Source organism: Anomalospiza imberbis, chromosome 6 (assembly GCF_031753505.1).
Source record: "Anomalospiza imberbis isolate Cuckoo-Finch-1a 21T00152 chromosome 6, ASM3175350v1, whole genome shotgun sequence".
NCBI lineage: Eukaryota > Metazoa > Chordata > Aves > Passeriformes > Viduidae > Anomalospiza > Anomalospiza imberbis.
In genome coordinates this window covers 10,971,736-10,990,528 of record NC_089686.1, presented here as the reverse complement: position 1 = coordinate 10,990,528, position 18,793 = coordinate 10,971,736, and the positions used below count along the sequence as shown (strand labels likewise).

Here is an 18,793-nt window from a genome sequence, read left to right as displayed (position 1 = left end):
TAATGGCTTTGCAAGGCTCAGGAGGCATTTAAAACTACTCTGTGTACACACACAGCACCTATTATACAACCCTTGAAACTAAGCACATCACTCAGGTATGGAAAAAGCGGCTCTCATTTATTTAAGAAACTATCTTTACATTTAAGAAACATATTGTGGCTATAAATAGGGCAACTTTACAAATGGTGATTGTGTACTGGCTTTTTATTGAATCCTAATGAGAATTTTTACCTTTTTTTCTTTCTTTCTTTCTTTCTTTTTGGTTTCTAAATGAAAACTGAGGAGCTTTTAAACTATTTTAAGTTTTTGGGGGGGGCCTTCTGAAGTGAACATATGTTGACTTGTACACTACCTGAAAGCTTTGTATATGTGAAGGGATTTATTTTGTGAGTTCTTGGCAGACTTTAAACTTTCTGCCGAGAAAGCCAAATCAGCAGTCTGTCAGCTTACGTGTAGTTATATTTGTAGCAGGCAGTTTGCTACTGACAGGCTGTGGCACTGTCAGCTGCACTGAAGAGTGTTTTGTTAGGGCTTTGTACTTGCAGGAAGTGTTGCCTGGACTTACTGTTGTGTATTTTATATAAACTAAGCAGAACTTTTGCCCTACATCAGTGGTCTTTATAGGGAAAGACAACCAACTTATTCCTGGAGTTTTTTTGCTTCCTGAATTTCCTTTAAGATGCAAACCAGACCTGTTAAGTAAGCTGGGAGTGGCCCTGTTGCTGCTGTTTTGATTGATCCTAAGCTTAGGATTCCAGGGCTGTTCAGGTGGGAAGGAACCTCTGAGAGTCTCCAGTCTAACCTGCCCAAGCAGGGTCAGCTGTGAGATCAGATCAGCTTGAAACAACAGTGATGTAACTTCAAATTATTCTGTTGCTAGTATTAAGTGATCTGTATTTGGGCTATAAAACAAGAAATCTGGAAGTCCACTCCTGTGGTAATAAAGTAGAATGTGACGTATTGATTATTTCTGTCAGAAACTTGTGTACAGAAACAAGGAATGGAGTTGGCCAGAAAATTCTACAGAAGTGCCTGGGGTAGCTCTGCTTTCTTGTGTTCCTCAGCGGTCCCTGTCCCTTGGCTAGCTCTGCAGGAAGGAGGAGACCAGCACAGACATGGAGGAGGAATAAACAAGTTTAGTTTTCCCTGTCCTTGCTAATGCAGTGAGCAAGTCAGGGAGGGTTCTGTGCTATTCACAGGAGATTGTGTAAAGCAGAGGGCTCCAGCAAGGGTTGCCTTGCCTCTTTTTCAGCCAAGTTTTAAAGAGCATCTGTTAAGTTCAAAGAAATTCACTTAGTAATAATTCTAAGAGTTGATTTCTTCTGTTACCTGTGCAGCATTATAACACAAACATTAAGCACATTAAGCACAGCTTTCTCAAATCATTGTGTTTCTAGACCAGGGACCATTAAATCCCTAGAGAGCAAGGTGTGGAAGAGCTAGCAAGTTACAGGTAGTCGGTTACAAATTCCAAGCTCCAGAAACACTGAGGAAATTGTTTTCAAAAGTACATTGTCTTGGTTCTGTGTGTCTTCTCTTTCATTGTGCACTAGAGCTGTACCTACATAGCCAATCTGTAATCTGTTCAAGATCAATTAATTCTCTGGACAAGAGAGATTTTCTTAAGAGGAGTGTTTGGCAGTAAAATTTTTATTAAATGCTTCACTATTCTGTCTCAATCTCACTTACAGCTGTGACCCATTGAAAGCCAGTCTCTTGGCAAATGTAATATTAAATACTGTTAAGTATGTAATGGAAGCCTTTTCATGAATAGAATTGAAATTACCTGGAATAAATTAATAAAGTAATTAATTTAATATCCTGGCAATCTTTTCAGCTTGGAAAGAATTCTAACATGTATGACACATTTCATTCAAGTAAAATTTGCAGAAAGCTGCAAATGTAAGTTAGGAAAAGATACAGGAAGAAATAACATCTGTCAAAGAGTGTGATTAAATGCTGACTTAAACTAATGTGATTCACTGTTTAGGCAATCTTATTATGAAACCTCTAAGTCTTGGATCAATAAAATAAATCTTGGATAGATATTAATCTTTGGCTTTGACCTTAGAATTACACATAGCTACAGAACCAAGGTTACTGATGCCCATCCTAATCAGATATTTCAGACATCAGAATCTGAATACTTAAAATTTGCTTCAGACTAAGGAAACTGTTTTTGTTGGGTTTTTCCTGCCATTTTTTTCTTAATGTTTATGTAGTTAAAGCTGTGATTAATATGTTCCATTTGACTGCCCTTCTACTGGAAGTCATGAGTTCAGGGTGAATGGGCTACTGTTAGACTGCTAGATTTTTTTTTCCTCCCTCCCCAGCAGAGTGGGAGTAGTTTTGTTAAAACAGTGTGCTGTGAGAGTTAACTAAATAAGAATAGGAAGTCCTCCAAACAGTTATATGGTTCATGTTTTATTTCTAGAGTATGATTTCATCACACAAACCTAAACATTCAGTATTTCTTCTGTGAGCAAGTGTGAGGTTCTCTTAAGGTAGAGTTTTAACCTCTTCAGAGACAGGACTTGGAAGCTGTTGATGCTCAAGTTACAGCAATTCTGTTCAGCTCTGTCACTGGCTTTATACAGGTGTGTGAGGTTCCTGTTGTTGCCCAAAAACTGTTATTCCTTGGCTCTTTGCCCAGGGGGTACAGTACCTCTGTATGTTGGAAGGAACAGATTTTTAGCACAGATATCAGTTGGCCAAGGTGCCAGTCTCAGAGCCTTGATTACCTGAGATGTACTTCAAGGCTTGTACAGGTAAGGATGCTCTTGATATTCCTTGCCTTGCATCAGCTGCCCCGTTCTGCTTTCAGTTGTGATTACTGAAAGTGTTGCTCTCATCATGAATCATCCACAATTGAGGAGGTTTCGCGGGGTGAACAGGCTGGAATAGTGCTGAGTGTTTTTCAGAAGAAAATTTTAAAGGCATTGGGACAGGAAGTGTGCAAATAGCTTGCTGCCAGCTGCTGTGGTGAAGGTGTCTGCTCCTGTGCTTTTAATCTCCATGCCTGGCAACACTTAATCTCAAGGTTTTTCTGGGTTTTTTCAAAGTACATCACCACTTCTAAGTGGGGGGCAGTTCATACCACCCCGTTCAGTAAAGAGTGGCAGATCCTAGGATTTGACAGTTTTTATGGACAAGATCTCGTGTAAAAGCATTTCTCTGAGAATCACATTTTTCACAAAATAGCAAATGGACTAAGTGGTGAGCTGATGAAACACTGAGTCCCCATGTGTGATTGAATTTTATGAGTAAGCACTTTTCTTGTTCTTAGCAAAATCCAATAGCAACCTTCATGCAGAAATAAAGAAAATGTCTCCTAGTTCCTGTGCCCATTGATTCTTCTCTCTTTCAGTTAAGAGAGATCTAAACCAAAGCAGTACTTTAGTGCTTGCAGATTTGACTTATCTCTATGAGACAACTGTGCTGTAACTGAAAGCAGTAGCTGCATGTAAATAAAAGGCGAGGCATCCCTGTCAGTAGAAGCCTGGTTAATTCTGGGTTGAATTAGTTTATTTATACTTCATTTAAGTTCAGACAGATTCTCACTGCCATCTGGTTCCCAGAGAACAGCTAGAATAAGCACAGTGAAGTCTGTACTTAGATTTAATTTATCAGAATTTCATGTGTTGCTAGGTCTGTTACCACACAGTTTCATGAAATGGGGAACTTCTCACAACCAAAGTTGTTGGGCAACAAAACCAAAAGCTAGTGATGTAAAATCTCACCCAGACAAAAGAGCAAGTATAGTTTGAACATAACCACCTATTGATTCTTTGCTGCTTAAAGGGACAATGAGGATTCAGAAGAAGGTGGTAATGCCTGTATCCTCTGCTGGCTGGGACAGTTTGTGGTTCTCTGGTCATTCAGTATGATTCAGGCCAAGTCGTATTTACTTTAGACTGGATCTTTGTTCTTAGGCATTGAGTCCTGCTGCAAATTCTGCCCAGAGGAGACAACTTTGAGTCTCATAGGTTTGCTTTAATTCTGCTTTATTTGTGGCATGGCTATGTGGTTGTGTAGCTTGCTCTTCCAGGTAGAAATGCTACCCCAATTCTGAGAGTTGTCTCTTGCCAGCACTTGTTTATAGTGATGCAGGACAAAGGAATGTTACACAGTCTAAGATGTAACTGCAAGACCTTTAGGATTTGATCTTTCAACTTCAAATCACAGATTTACATCAGCCTGTGAGCTAGTGAATGCTCTGTGGCAGGCATGCACATTATCCTGCCATCTCCCAGTAGAACTAGTATTCTATTTAATTTCTCCTTGAAGAGGTATTCGTAATATTCTCTTTCAGCTTAAAATGGATCTCTGGACTCTGGGGAAGGACTTTTTAGTCTGCTGACTTTAGAAATTGTAATACATCATCTCATTTTGGAGTTTTTAACTAGGAGACCGTGCACCTGAATAAACTGGTTTATAATATATGCTGCAAAACATAAGTGCAACTTTAATATTGTTGTGTATAAATGCTTGTCATGCATATCCTGTAGTTAAATTTGCCTTGGAAATGGCTTACCTGTGTAGCTGGTTAGGATTTTTCCCTACTGACAAGTCTAGTTTCTCTATGTGTAGCTTTATGAATACCAAAGATCTGCTGTTCTTCAGTCCTTGTCCTCCCATGTGTAATACTCTGGAGCAATTCTATTTTATGTGAAGCCTTGTTTACTTTCTCTTTTATTGCTGGCCTGATTTCTTCTGACTAAATATACTGAAAAAGTATATATCAAAATTAGAATCTGAGCCCCAAATCACAGCTACATCTGAGGCCTGTAATATTGTTGAGTACCTGCAGCTTTCTAATTACAGACTCTGAACCTAGTAAATAGGGAGGTTAAAAAACAAGGTTGAACCTGATGTATGATCTTACATATTAATTGTGTGGGGTTTAATCTCTGGATGATGAAAGATTTAGTTGTCTGTTCAGAAGTGATATGGGGATAAGCACGGTTGACACAAGTGAGGGAGCATTTTAAATTACTTTTCTGTTCCTTTTGATTCTTCTGACACTTAGTGCTAGATCTTAATTTGTTTATATTGAAATTCCTCAGTTTTGTTATCACTTATTTTGTCTGAGCTATATTTGAGTTTTGTTTTGAGAAGCAAATGATTTTGTAGCTCACTGGTGTAAAATGTATTTTACAATCACAGTATCAGTATCTTGAATCACTGTTCCTAGAAAATGCTCTCGTTGGAGCTGGTTGATAATTTTTTGTGATTATGGAGAACAATATAATTTGTTTGCCTGTTGTTGAAGGATAGCCTTACAGTTGAAGAATTATGTGATTGAGAATATGGTATTTTTAATGCAAAATTGGTTGTACTCAATACTGGGAAAGCGCTACTAGAAAAGTAGATGATACCTTGTCTCTGTGATGGCTCTTGTGGCAGGAGAAGCCTTCTGGTATCTTGAGGACTCACAGGAGCCTTTGTGCTACGGAATGGTTGTCACTGGTTTGTCACGTGCTGTAAGTGCAAAGGCAAGGGCAGGTGTAGTTTGTATACTTGCTTAATATAAAGAGAAACATTTTGATAAGATCTCAGATGTCTCATAAATGCAGAGCTGCTTTTTAAAGCAGGGTTTTGTGACTGCATAAATTGTGTGGTATGAATATTGTTTTCAAACAGATGTGGTTATGTGCACATACTGTGATAAACTGTCTGAATTCTGTTTGCTCTCTTTGCAGGCTGCGGACTTGAGTAAACCAATAGACAAAAGGATATACAAAGGAACACAGCCTACATGCCATGACTTCAATCACTTAACAGCCACAGCAGAAAGTGTGTCTCTTCTAGTGGGCTTCTCTGCAGGCCAGGTCCAACTTATAGACCCTATTAAAAAAGAAACTAGCAAATTATTTAATGAGGAAGTAAGTAAAAATCTTAATATTGTTGCATGCAATGTATCTGTGATATTGAAGTTCCTAGATTTTCAAAGTTCAGTAGATGTGGCTCCATTTGCCTGTGTAGCTTATTGTTCAGTCACTGTCTTTGTTTTTCAGCTGTTCCATTGGCTTGGAGTACTTACATAAAAATGTTATTCATTGTGGAAAGATAAAGGCATCTTGTGAGGTTTAAGATTAAAAATTAGGATTTTCTAGTTTGGGTAATACTGTAACTGGAGTTGAGGACAGTTTACAGATGGAAATAAGGTCTACAAGTCTAAATGCTGCTGTGTGTGCTCTGAATTCAGTTGTTTCTGAGGCTTCTGATTGCCAATGAAGAAGAAAATGTTAAGCTGCTATTTAACTCATATTTTATAGTCAAAATATTAAGTAAGTTAAAAATACACATTTTTATGGTTGGGACATTACAGCAGAAACTGCCTGTATCAAGTATTCCTAAAGGCTTCCTTGGATAAGAGCAGGATATAAAGCTGAGTGCACAGAAATGCTGAGGTTTTATGATGTCTTGGCCATGGGATGTTCAGAAGGAAACTCTCCATCTGCTTTTTCTGCTGCCATGCAATAAGGGAAGATAGAAGGAGTACTATGGGGAGCACTAATGCCAAGTTACAGGAGCACTGGCTCTGAGTAGCTGGTAGCATTGACATTCTTAGAGCAGTAAGTGTCCAGATGCTAATAAGGAAAGAAATCCAGTAATTGGGATAACTTGTGAGAGCATTTTCTGCAGAGGATAAGCTCTGGGAATTTGGGTGGTTTGGGGGAGGTGATTTTCTTCTTGGGATTGTTCTTCTGCTCCTTTTTTGTTTAAATTCAGTTCTGTAGAGAGGTTTGCAGGTCCCTTGGTTGGTTTAGTTTGTTTGTTCTTCTTTTCTTTTTGGAAATTTCACATCTGGATTAGAACTTTACAGATGAAATTAAACCTTGCTCAGCTTTCCAAGTATACCTTTCATTTCAGAGAGATGTTTTGCCTTCCTCCTTCCTTGTACAAAGAAGACTGAAGTATTGTTCTCACTGGGGATGTTGGATAATTAGATCTAATTCCTCCTCAGCTTTCTAAAAGTAGCTACACGTAGATCGGAAGAGGGGCGATTTTTTTCCTACCTGGCCTTGTCCCAACTGCTCATTCTCTGCTTGTGTTGAGTGGGAAATAGTGCTGGAGAATCTTTTAATGAATCTTTTGTCTGTTGGTAAAAACCTCTGTATAAGTAGTTGAAATGCTAATTTTAGCACTGTCTTACCACCCGCTCCCACCCCCCACAAAAATTGTCGTATTTATTCTTGTACGATAATATTGTAAGTGTTAAGAAGGCTAGCAGACGTACTCTAAACAGCTGGTTTCATATCACAGAGTAGTTCCCACTCCTGTAGCTGAGCTATAGTTCCTTTGAGAAAAACTTCTGGTGGAATACTTATATCCAGGCCCAGTGCACGTTTCCAGGCGTTTACTATCTGGTGACTGCAGTGCAGAGCTGTGTTGCAGGCTGAATATTTCCTGTGGTATTCCCCAAATGCTGGAAGCACTGAAGCCACTTCCATCAGCCAGTATTGCTTTTTGTCTGTGCTATTGTCAGATTACTTCAGTGTGATGGAAATATGCCCTTTGACAGTTTGGTGGAAATTTAAATGAGGTGATCTCTCTTCTACCAAGCTGATGTAAGGATTTGCTCAGTCCTACCAAAACTGCACACGGTAGGCTACAGTTAAATGACAAATTCTTGTTTCCTATGCTGACCTTATCTGCAGTTACAACCAATGCTAAAACTGAAATATATTTTTATTCTGTCAATTACAGTATTGAAGTTTGCCCTAGATGTGTTTGTAAGTTCTGGCTTGTATTTAAAGCCCCTTTCAGAGAAACATTAGTGAGCACTGATGTTTGAACCAGTTAATTTGCTTCAAAATGAAGGTACCTATTGGATTTTGAATATATTTTGAGTTTAGATAGTCTTTAGGAATAACCGTAGGCATAAGGTGCTCTGAATGAATGTTAAATGTTCTACAGATCAGTACTCATGCTGGAGGTAATAGAATTCACCACCTGTCCTGTGAGTAATTTGGTGCTTCACGTAGCCCAAAGCTCTGGTTTGACTATCAGCTGTGGGAGAGCAATCAGAATATATATGATACATGAAATAAATCAACCTGTTATGGTCGGTTATGTTGAGCATAAAATGCAATAGCCCTAGCAGGGTCTTCACTTGTTACTCTTTTTTTCTTAAATTCTGTTGATGTAGAGGATGATAGGGACTTGAAAGGCTGAGGTGAGTGATAGATACTGTGCAGCTTGTGGCTGCCTACATAAATCTATCTGTACCCACAGTGGTACTCCTTCCAGCTCCTTCCAGTCAAAATTAAGCCAGTGATATTTTCTTACTGCCCAAACCAGTCAAATATACCTCACAGATTCAGTTGTTTCCAGGTGGTAATTGGTTATTATCAAATTAGCCAGTGCTTTTTCATCTTACTTTTTAATCATTTTTTAATTTAAACGCAAGCCTTGAGCTGCATTTTTTTCCTATAAACTTGTCCTGTATCTTTGCCAAAGCTGTGTAAGACCTTAACACATATTCTTTGACTGCCTCAGATTTTTCAGTCATTTGTGTGTAGCCTGTGCCTGTAGTTTTGTCCCTTCAAGTTCTTCAAAACATGACCAAGATAATCTTGGCAAGTGTTTCTGCCTGGTGAGTGAAACTTCTTCACTTACTATTCTTCCATCAAACTGAACATAAGCTCTTTATCTCACATCCCTCAGTGATGTGCTGATACTGCATTCAGACCATTCTTGTAATGAATCTGCTGCTCCTACTGACTGCAGGTCGGGCTTTGTTGTGCTGCAGAACTTTGTGAACCTAGCTGAAAGCTTTTAAAACTCCTGCAAGTCATAACTTCAGAGTTTTTATCTTGAGAAGGGGATGCATTGTAGTCACTTGTACATGTCAGAGTCTCTCTGCATCTTGTCTCCCTGAGCTGATCTGTTCTGTTCTCATTGCAAATTGTAATCTTCTGTTTTTCACAGCCTCCTTGAAGTAAAGATCGGGTTTGCAGAGTTTCTCTGCAGTATTTAGGATCATGTAGGCCAACATGGTTATGGACATAAAGTGCCATTTCTGGTAGAAAAGTTGAGCGGGTGCTCTTACAAGTAGAGGTTGTATGTCAGATTGAGCTGCTTTAGTAGAGAGCAAGAAATTTTGCTTTTGTCACCATATTGGAATGAGAAGACTGGTGCCCACAGGAAACCAGCTGGGCTGGCGTTCCCTGCCCATGTTCTCCTAGTGTGTGCCAGGTAACTTTCTCTCCAACGTTTCTGATACCATCATTATTGAGATCTGCATGATATATATCAGTGAATATACAACATATTAGTTAAACTATCACAATAGAATCATAGACTGTATTATTTTCAAGCTATTCCATATGAAGGAATTTTGCCATATTTAGTTATATCTCTCAGGTCTCAAATATACCATGGCTATTTTAACCAGTGAGAAATTACAGGAGAGGGACTTTCTGGCTTTATACTGAGGCTGACAGCAGCGGAAGTGTAATCTAAAGGCCAGGTGCTGCTTTCTAGTGACAGTTCCACAACAGATAACAGTTGATGTGTTATCCATTAGTTGGATGTTTTTGTGTGTGATAAACAGCATAGCAAGGTTTGGGGGGAGATTCTTCTTTCTTCTTTGTTTTTCGGGCTTTTGCAATTTGTTCTGGTATTCCTTAGGCTCTTTGTATTGCACTGTTGCCTTTTGTGTAGCTCAGCTCTTCTTTCTGCTTACAATCGATATACTAAATCCAAGTCTTGAATGTGCTTGTAAAGAATTACTTGTCTGCAAGTTGCAGCTGAGTGGTGCCATGGAAAACATGGTAAGTTGCAAAGTCCACCAGAACTACAGTAGTCAAAGGAGTCAAACTTTACCTCTCAGTTCTTAGAGCATTGAAGACATGACCAGGAATGTTTGTTTAATACGTGTGCATTCTTTTGCAATGATGAACTCTATTAAAACATTTTGTTTTAAAGGAATGTGCTTAATCAAATGGTAACAGGGTATTGACAGGTCCTTGGCTATTGAAAGAAAAATAATTGGAGGTTCCAAGGGGGATTCCAAGGTGAAAAGTTTGTGGTACTCTGTGAATTGACTCAGCCATGTGCATTTATCTACTGACTTTCCAGCCACATGATAGTAGGGTCACTGTGTATGCAGCCTTTGCTCCCTGAATCAGTAAAAGCTGCTAGTTTTTTTTTTTTCAGAGGTTGGATTTTTTTTGTGATTTCAGATAAAATCAGAGCCTACCTAAATTTACTGTTGTTGATTTGTAAGCTGTTTGCTGTATAATACAAATGAGTAACTGCCTTTTTTCCCTTTAGTGTCTTCAATGTTTTCTCGTTTCCTTCTCATGCTCTTCAACCTACACAGGAAAAACTAAACCAAAGAGCACTGCCTTTAGATTCATAACAGATTGGCTCGACTGAAGTATGGTCTTTTTGGAATGTGACTGGATCATAATAATAACCTTTGAAAGCACTTTGTCTGAAAATAATTCCCTCTTTATTGCCTGATAGGTTTTTGCAAATACAGTAACTGACATAGTTCCGGTCTAGAAAGTTAAGTTCACTTTATTTAAGTATTGCTCCTCATCCCCCAGAAAGCTCAGATTTACAGTTAATCATGAAAACTTTAATTTTCAGAGTTTCTGATGTGTATCTTCTTTGTTTTTCACAGAGACTAATAGACAAGTCCCGAGTAACCTGTGTAAAATGGGTACCAGGTTCGGAAAGCCTTTTCCTAGTAGCTCATTCCAGTGGCAATATGTACTTGTATAACGTGGAGCACACTTGTGGTACCACAGCCCCGCACTACCAGCTACTTAAACAAGGAGAGAGTTTTGCAGTGCATACTTGCAAGAGTAAATCCACAAGAAACCCTCTGCTTAAATGGACAGTAGGTGAGGGTGCCCTGAATGAATTTGCCTTTTCCCCCGACGGGAAGTTCTTGGCGTGTGTGAGCCAGGATGGTTTTCTTCGCGTGTTTAACTTTGATTCGGTGGAATTGCATGGTACAATGAAAAGCTACTTTGGAGGACTGCTGTGTGTGTGTTGGAGCCCTGATGGGAAATACATAGTGACAGGCGGAGAGGATGACTTGGTGACAGTTTGGTCCTTCGTGGACTGTCGAGTTATAGCGAGAGGCCACGGACATAAATCGTGGGTCAGTGTCGTTGCGTTTGATCCGTATACCACTAGTGTAGAAGAGAGTGACCCGATGGAATTTAGCGGAAGTGATGAGGATTTCCAAGACCTTCATTTTGGCAGAGATCGAGCAAATAGCACGCAATCTAGACTATCCAAAAGGAACTCTACAGACAGTCGTCCAGTAAGTGTTACATATAGATTTGGTTCAGTAGGCCAGGACACACAGCTCTGTTTGTGGGATCTTACAGAAGATATCCTCTTCCCCCACCAACCTCTCTCAAGAGCAAGGACACATACAAATGTCATGAATGCCACAAGTCCACCTGCAGGAAGTGGTGGAACTAACCCAGGAAGTAATGGAAACAGTATCACCACACCTGGAAACTCTGTACCCCCTCCTCTTCCACGGTCAAACAGCCTTCCACACTCTGCAGTCTCAAATGCTGGCAGTAAAAGCAGTGTCATGGATGGTGCCATTGCTTCTGGCGTTAGTAAATTTGCAACCTTATCGCTACACGATCGGAAGGAAAGACACCATGAGAAAGATCACAAGAGAAACCATAGCATGGGACATATATCTAGCAAGAGCAGTGACAAACTGAACCTAGTTACTAAAACCAAAACGGACCCAGCTAAAACTTTGGGAACACCTCTCTGTCCCCGAATGGAAGATGTTCCCTTGTTAGAGCCTCTTATCTGTAAAAAGATAGCACATGAAAGACTGACTGTGTTAATTTTTCTTGAAGACTGTATAGTCACTGCTTGTCAGGAGGGATTTATTTGCACATGGGCAAGGCCTGGTAAAGTGGTAAGTTTTAATCCTTAATGCTGCATCAAAGAGCTAGAACTCTGAATAGATAGTTTTCTTGAAATATAATGAATGTTGAATATAAAATTTCTTTATGCTTAATGTAAAAAAATATCCTCAGAGCCATACTTTTGGATACTGCATGCCATATTTCTGAATGATTTGAAGTGTCTTGGATACAATTATTAAATATAGTTGCCTTCCAGCAGAAGAAATAAATACTGTGCATCTAAACTATTGATCAGTGTTCTTATACTTAAACCACAATATGGTGAAAGCTATTTATGTAAAATTGAAGTAAAACCTGTCAAACACTAAAATAATCATAATCCTTTCTAATGTTTTCTAAAAGATAAGCACTCCCAATGAGAGTAGCTTATGAAAAGCTGCTGCTTCTAAGTCTAATGAGAAACGTGAGCCTCTGAAAAAGTGAAAACCAAAGTGTTTTATTCCTCCATACTTTTCTGTGGTGGCCTGCCATTAATGTGAAACCACTTCTTATTAAAACATCAGCCATTTTATGCACAGATTTGTGAGCCCTGTACTGACTGTAGTTTATGCTCTTAAATTGTGAATCAGTATTATCAAAGAACTCTAATTATAGTCAGGTTTTGATTTATGTATTTAAGTTAGGAAAAATCCTGCAAGCTTTCTCTCAGTAGTTTCAGTGTTCTGTTCCTGTCAGGTTTGTTAAGGCAGTTCAACCACTACAAGCTCGTGTTTTTGATGGCACCTGTTCCATCAGCTGAACCTACATTAATCTATTACTAGTTTTCACTCTTGTTGTTGATGCACTTGAACATAATATTTTTTTTCTTCTGTCCAATGTATAGATAGCTAAATTTTGACTGAAGCTAAATGTGGTGATTCTTACATTAAAAAGTACTTTGTGCTACAATAGCTCTGCTTGCCAGCAACAGTTCAAAGGAATACAGCTATGAAAACATTTCCAGAGTTGATCTGAGAAAAAAGACCATTATTTTTGTGAAAATTTCTGAATGTAGATTATCACCTGAAGTAAGAGAAATGATCTGGTAATACCTGAATAATGCTATGTTGAGCAACCTAAATGAAAATCTGTTGTTTGTTAGATTTTAACCATTTGGTTCATAAATCTGACTTTTGAAGTAGAGGTACTGTATATATTTAGATACCACATCTTCATTACTATAAACTTGTAAGTAAAACTCATTTTTTTTCTTGAAATTGTTTGTATAATGTAGGCTTTTTTGAGATCTTATCATATTTGTCACAACATACGTATGCGTTAAAATCTGTGTCTGTTCTGCATCTTAATGCATATTTAAAGGTTGAATCTAAAACGTAAAATTGAAAACCCCTTTATGGGAGAAGGGAGGAGGGTGTTACCTAAAAGTATTTTTTTGCCTGAGAACTACAAATCCAGCATTAATTAAAAAAAAAAAAATCACTCCCTTAAAACACTAAATTATTTAAAATGCTTGCTCAAAATGAAGGTATTAAAGCAATTAGGCTTTTGTGACTCAGTGCACTTCACATCTTATTAATTACAGCAGTGCCTCAGATTGCTACTGTGAGCTACATTTCTTTTTGTTCTAAAACTCCTTTGAATACTATTAAACACTACACTGTCACATTTATTTTTCAGTGGCTGAGGTGGGTTTTGTTAGACTGAGTATAACTTAAACATTTTTGTGTATTGACTTTGATTTGGAATATGACATTTCAAATATTTCAGAGATAAAGTATGCAGTACCAAAAATCAGGATTTATGTATTGGCCAATATGGAAAACTTTAACTACAGGTAAGTAATTTTCATGCTGAAGTTATCACTTTCAAAATTAATATATTGCACACTGATGTAAATGCCATATTCTTTAGGATATATTTACTTAGAAATTTACAAATTAATTTGTTTTCTGATTTCACTTGCATTTCTAGTGAGCTCACTCTGCTGGTAAAAACTAAATTTTGGTGGCATGTTTACAGGGCTTTATTAGGAAAATACTTGTGCCAGAAGGACGTTATGAGCATCTTTTTTGTTTATAGGAAAGCACTTAATTTTATTTAATGAGAATTGTCAAAGTATAAAACACTCATGGTGATGTCTTTCTTACTGGGTTATATACCATCATTTCTGTTTCACCAGCTGTTTTATCCTAGGATGTCCCATTACTCTGGGGTTTAAAGTTGCTATTTCTAGTCTTCCTTTGACTTATGGCTCCCCAGATGATCTTAAAGCTTTGTCACTTTTTTGTTTGCCAGCTCTATAGAGTAAAAGCCTCTGAATCTTGCTGCTGCTTCCATCATTGCCTCAGAAGGCCTTCATTAATTTGATGCCACTGCTAGCCTAAAGAAAGAATTGGATGGAGAAGCAAAGGAGGCTTGCAGTGTCTAATGTAATTTCCATTGAGCCAGTGCTACCTCTCCCTCTCATTTCCAACAGCCATCAAAACATGTGCTGGATAATTTGACAGTATATGACAAATTCTGATTATTTTTCTGGTTGGGCTTGTGCTGCCCTGATTGGAAAATAAATCCAGAAGTGTCTCTTCAGCCATGATCCCTCTGATAGTTGATAGTCTGTACAGTGCTGACGTTGTCTTGACAGTTTGTTTGTAAACTTTCTAAATTACTGCTTCGGTGTGTACAAAATCATACCTTGAGCTTCCTCACGGGATGTACTGTTCTTGCATTGCACTTCAGAACTGCTTTGCCAACTCCCAGTCAGTGAAGTGAAGTGAATGGTAAAATTCAATTAGGAACAAGTTGGAATAGGCTCAGGGTTCATTAGTTTCAATTTTTTATTCTCTCTCTCTCTCTCTTTTTTGTGAGCTGGTTTCTGTGAAAGAAGGTTCAGGGCGGTCAGAAAAATAGGTTGCCTTAACAAGAGTATGAGCTTTTCTTCTCAACATGGTGACAATTAGCTGTTGTCTCTCACCCGTCTTTCCCAGGCCCTGATGGGAAACCTTAACGGGATTACGGAACTGTTGGATTAATCTGAAAATATAGAAACAGAATTTGGAAGGAACAAAAGTAAACTTTATTGTGCTATCTTTATAGCTACGTCAAACTGAATTACAGGATCTGCAGAAGCAGTTTAAAAAACCCAACAAAAGCAACCCACAAAACCCCCAAGTGGTCCTTGGATGTGCAAAATAAGTTTTTTCTGAACCCAGTGGTCAGAGTAACTACTTATGTGATTTCTGTGTTGGACTTCAGAACTGACTATTCACTGTCTGTACAGCGAATGCATTTTAAGTGAATGAAAGTTGCCAGTGAGTTCCCTGTGTCAGAAAGCTCAAGGTAAGATTGGCCAGAAGCACCCCCAGGTGAAATGGCAGTGTATAACCTAGCAAGAGAAACATCCTACCACTTTGTAAAACAAATGCACGTGGAATTTATTTATTTGACTTATTGTACAGGAAAACGTAGACTTAAATTATAACATCCTTGAATTTTCTAGTTAACTACAATTGTAGTACAGTATCATGTTTTAGTATGACTTCTGTTTTAGTGAAAGTACTTAAACATTCATGTACTATATTTGAGTGAGATGAGCAGCTATACATACTAATTCTTCCTCAGTGGAAAGGAGCATTTCATCATTACAATTGAAGTTCAATTGCTGGTATTTAAGTACTATCAAATAGATTTCTTTCAACGTGATACGGTATCTGTATAAACTTCAGGGATGATTATAGTTAAACTGAAACACAGCTATACGACTTCAGGTTACCATGCTGAAATTTGAAGCTTTCTGTAATGTGCACAATAGCAAAGTTGCACATGGCATACCCACATTATCAGGGTGAATTAAACCTAGAGTACACTGGTGTGATATTTATAGCAAGGTATGTGTGTGTGCGTGTGTGAGGAGGTGTGACAAGTGGCTCCAGTAAAGCCAGGAGAGATCATAACCCTGTGAAGGCTTTATGATGAGGATGTCTGGATTAGGAAATAACATGACTTTTACTAAACACTTTCTAGAAAACCCATGTTCTGAATTATCACCTCTTAAAATTTGAGTATGTACTTGGAATGACTGTATATGTCTGCCCCTTTAACAATATAAAACTACTAAATTAATATTTAAAATGCTGGCCTGCTTATGTTACAATAATAAAATTTGTGTCAGTTAATTTACTGTCAATTTACATGTAAAGATTAAACTATTTTTTCTGCATTTTATGATTCTGTATACTGGAGTTTGTTAAAGATTGACATGTTAGGTGATACTGTACAAAATTGTATTGACTACCTTTAGTGAAAATCAAAAGTAAAATTCATATGTATTTCCTTTTTACACTTCCATCTAATTTCTTGACAACTTGAATAAATTTCATAGAGCCTTTCTAACATGAACTATTGTTAATTTAACTGTTGCAATAATTAAGCTTTAAGAAGTATTGTTGGTATATTTATAATTTTAAGAAGATCATGTTTGTTTCATACTGCTTATTTTTAGCTGTTCTATTGTCACTGTTACAGCTGAAGAACTTTACTAAATACTTGACATTACAAAATAACTTGCTGGGGTTGTCCTCTGTATACTGATGTTAAATAAAAATGTGTGATTGAACTGTAAATGTAGATAACTTTCAATAGTCCTTTCCACATTTGAGTTTTAATTTATCTTGCAGTGCTTAGGTGGTCTTACGCTCTCACACTGTGCTGAACAAATGGCCACAATGAAACTGTTAACTTGCCATGCTTTAAAGTAAGAAGTTGATCACATCTGTAACCTGTTCTGAGAAAATGTTTCAATTTGTCTCAAGACTATGCAGATGTTTTGATGTTTAAAGCTTGCTGATAAGGTCATGACTCAAGGTAGCTATTTTTTTTAGGACTAGAGTAACATTAAACAGAATACTCACCAAACCACTTTTCAAACTTGTTTGAACTCAGATTCAGCAGAACACAGACATGGCTGTATCTAGATTCTCTCTGCACACCTGTCCGGTAGGAGCTGGGGCAGAGTGTCGTCATTCCTTCTAGGACTCTACAGGAGCTCTTTCCTCTGTGGACTCTGGTGCAGGGTATGTTCTTTATTCCAGCTTTAGATCTTGGTGTTTACCTAATGATTGCTGAATTTACAGCCCCGAGGATATGGCTCATACAGATGATTCAAGCATTTTCTGTCTAGAAAAAAATACTCTAGAATCAAACTCACCTGAACTAAAATAAACTAGTCTAAAACTTTGGCTGCAAAATTTCTTGGGGCAAATTTAGGTGAAGACTTCAGATATTGTCCTTCCTTTTGAGGGGTTAGGCATTGTCTCACTTTTGCAGCAGTGAGTCTTTGTTAACAATTAAAAGCCAAACAAATGCTATTTACAGAAGTGTTTCAGAGGCACTTTTGAGGAATTTCAGTGTGAAAGTGAGTTACTTTGGGTCCAGTCTGACAGGGAGGACTCTTGTTTGTCTCTTATGCAAAAATACTCTGTAGACTAAAGCTGAGGCAATCATCTTATGTAAACTTGAGAACTTTGTGGTACTTCAAAAGTATTCATTAACCATTTTGATGATCTATACATACAACATAGATGCATATTTAAGAATAGGGGCTAGTGAAAGAAAAAATGAAGTCTGCTTGAATGCTTCTGGAACATCCAGTTATATCCAATGATGTAAGAACTGGTTGGTCAAACCAGTTTCTCCATAGTCAGTGTGAGCCTGAAACAAAACCCAGGTTCCACAGGTTTTGTGGTCAGAGGAAGTATTTGGCAAAATATGTCTTGAAACATGAAAGTGTCATTTTACTTGCCTTTAATAATGTTGCACAAACTTTTCAAGGAAATAACTTTTAAGATCATGTTATTTACTGGGTTTTGAAGCTGGATTTTAGGTAGGTGCTGCTCAACCTTATCAAACTCATTTGGCTCCTTTCTTCTGCTAAGACCACAGTCACTTTACAGCTAACTCATACGGAGTTGCCTTAAGTCACATCCTTTTCCCTGAGGTTTTCCCTGCTTTATCTCAATTTCATTATTTTCTAAACTGAAAATTTTACACCTTACTGACTTTTGTAGTTTGAGGAAAGTAGAGAAACAGCAGTTTAGAAGCCTGTGAGCCCTTACTACTTGAATGAAGCTTAAGGTCCTATTTTTTGAGCCAAGTCAGGTTTCTGCTGGCAAAAGCCTTTTTGCATTTTCAAGCACCCAAGCAGTTGCATCTTAATTTTTTCTCCCTCTTGGACCTGCATATCTTTCATTCACCTAGTGCCACTGGACAGATGTTTAGTTACTGATGGTTTTCTACCAGCCTTGAATTTGTTGTTTTTTTTTTTTTGTTTTTTTTTTTTTTTTTCTGTTGATGGTGACTTCTGTTAAGAGAAAAACTCATTTATATACACAGAAGAGAAGTTGCAAGTGAAACCCTAAAGGTGCTACAGTCTTTCATAAGGTCTGGTGTCAAATGGTTTATGCATTTACACTTTTGTGTAATGTTATCAGAACAGAGGGGAAAAAAGGCAAATGGAATACAAACTTTTAAAAGCCCATTTAGTGAACACACAAACTGTGTAAAGACAGGCATCAGCTTGGCTCTATCCCCCTAAATCCCATACAAAATATTTCTCTGTAGCATGTTATGTGAATGAACAGTATGTGCTTTCCTCAGCATTTTCATTAAATTAATTTTATTAGTCCATTAGAGATTAATATGTGATTTGGTGAGTATATGCAGTTCAAAACTTTTGCTGGTAAACACTTATCCTTTGGATAAAGAACTTGAAGATGCAAAGCTTCGGTCCAGATTACTTTGTAACTCTAGTTACATAGTAACCCTAATTACTTCAGGAATATCACAGTTCTGGACAAGAATAAACTACTGGAATATTTTTCAAATAATAACTTCCCATTATTTAACATACCAGCAATAGTAGAAATGGTTTA

At 37.8% G+C, this 18,793-nt stretch overlaps 1 protein-coding gene and 1 long non-coding RNA gene across 14 annotated transcripts in view; one reads left to right on the top strand and one right to left on the bottom strand.

Annotated features, from left to right (window-relative positions):
- The window catches only part of WDR20 (WD repeat domain 20), a 48,572-nt gene that overhangs the window by 22,029 nt on the left and 7,750 nt on the right, over positions 1-18,793 (top strand). For 3 of the 13 annotated variants that reach the window (XR_010999780.1, XM_068192386.1, XM_068192387.1), the window contains exons 2-4: positions 5,703-5,885; positions 10,640-11,917; positions 16,806-16,936. Coding sequence is in view for 6 of the 13 variants with exons in the window: in XM_068192386.1 (XP_068048487.1) it covers positions 5,703-5,885; positions 10,640-11,917; positions 16,806-16,895 (1,551 nt within the window). In the remaining 7 variants the exon portion in view is untranslated. Of the gene's footprint in view, positions 1-5,702; positions 5,886-10,639; positions 18,360-18,793 lie in introns of those variants that run through there. The other 10 variants (XM_068192392.1, XM_068192388.1, XR_010999785.1 and 7 more) reach the window with 9 other exon arrangements.
- Positions 1,942-18,793, bottom strand: part of LOC137475269 (uncharacterized) — a 19,229-nt gene continuing 2,377 nt past the window's right edge. The window contains exons 2-4 of the long non-coding RNA XR_010999787.1: positions 16,775-17,039; positions 7,023-15,184; positions 1,942-4,726 (exon numbers count right to left, since the gene is read on the bottom strand). This is a non-coding gene — a long non-coding RNA (uncharacterized lncRNA). The remainder of the gene's footprint in view (positions 4,727-7,022; positions 15,185-16,774; positions 17,040-18,793) is intronic.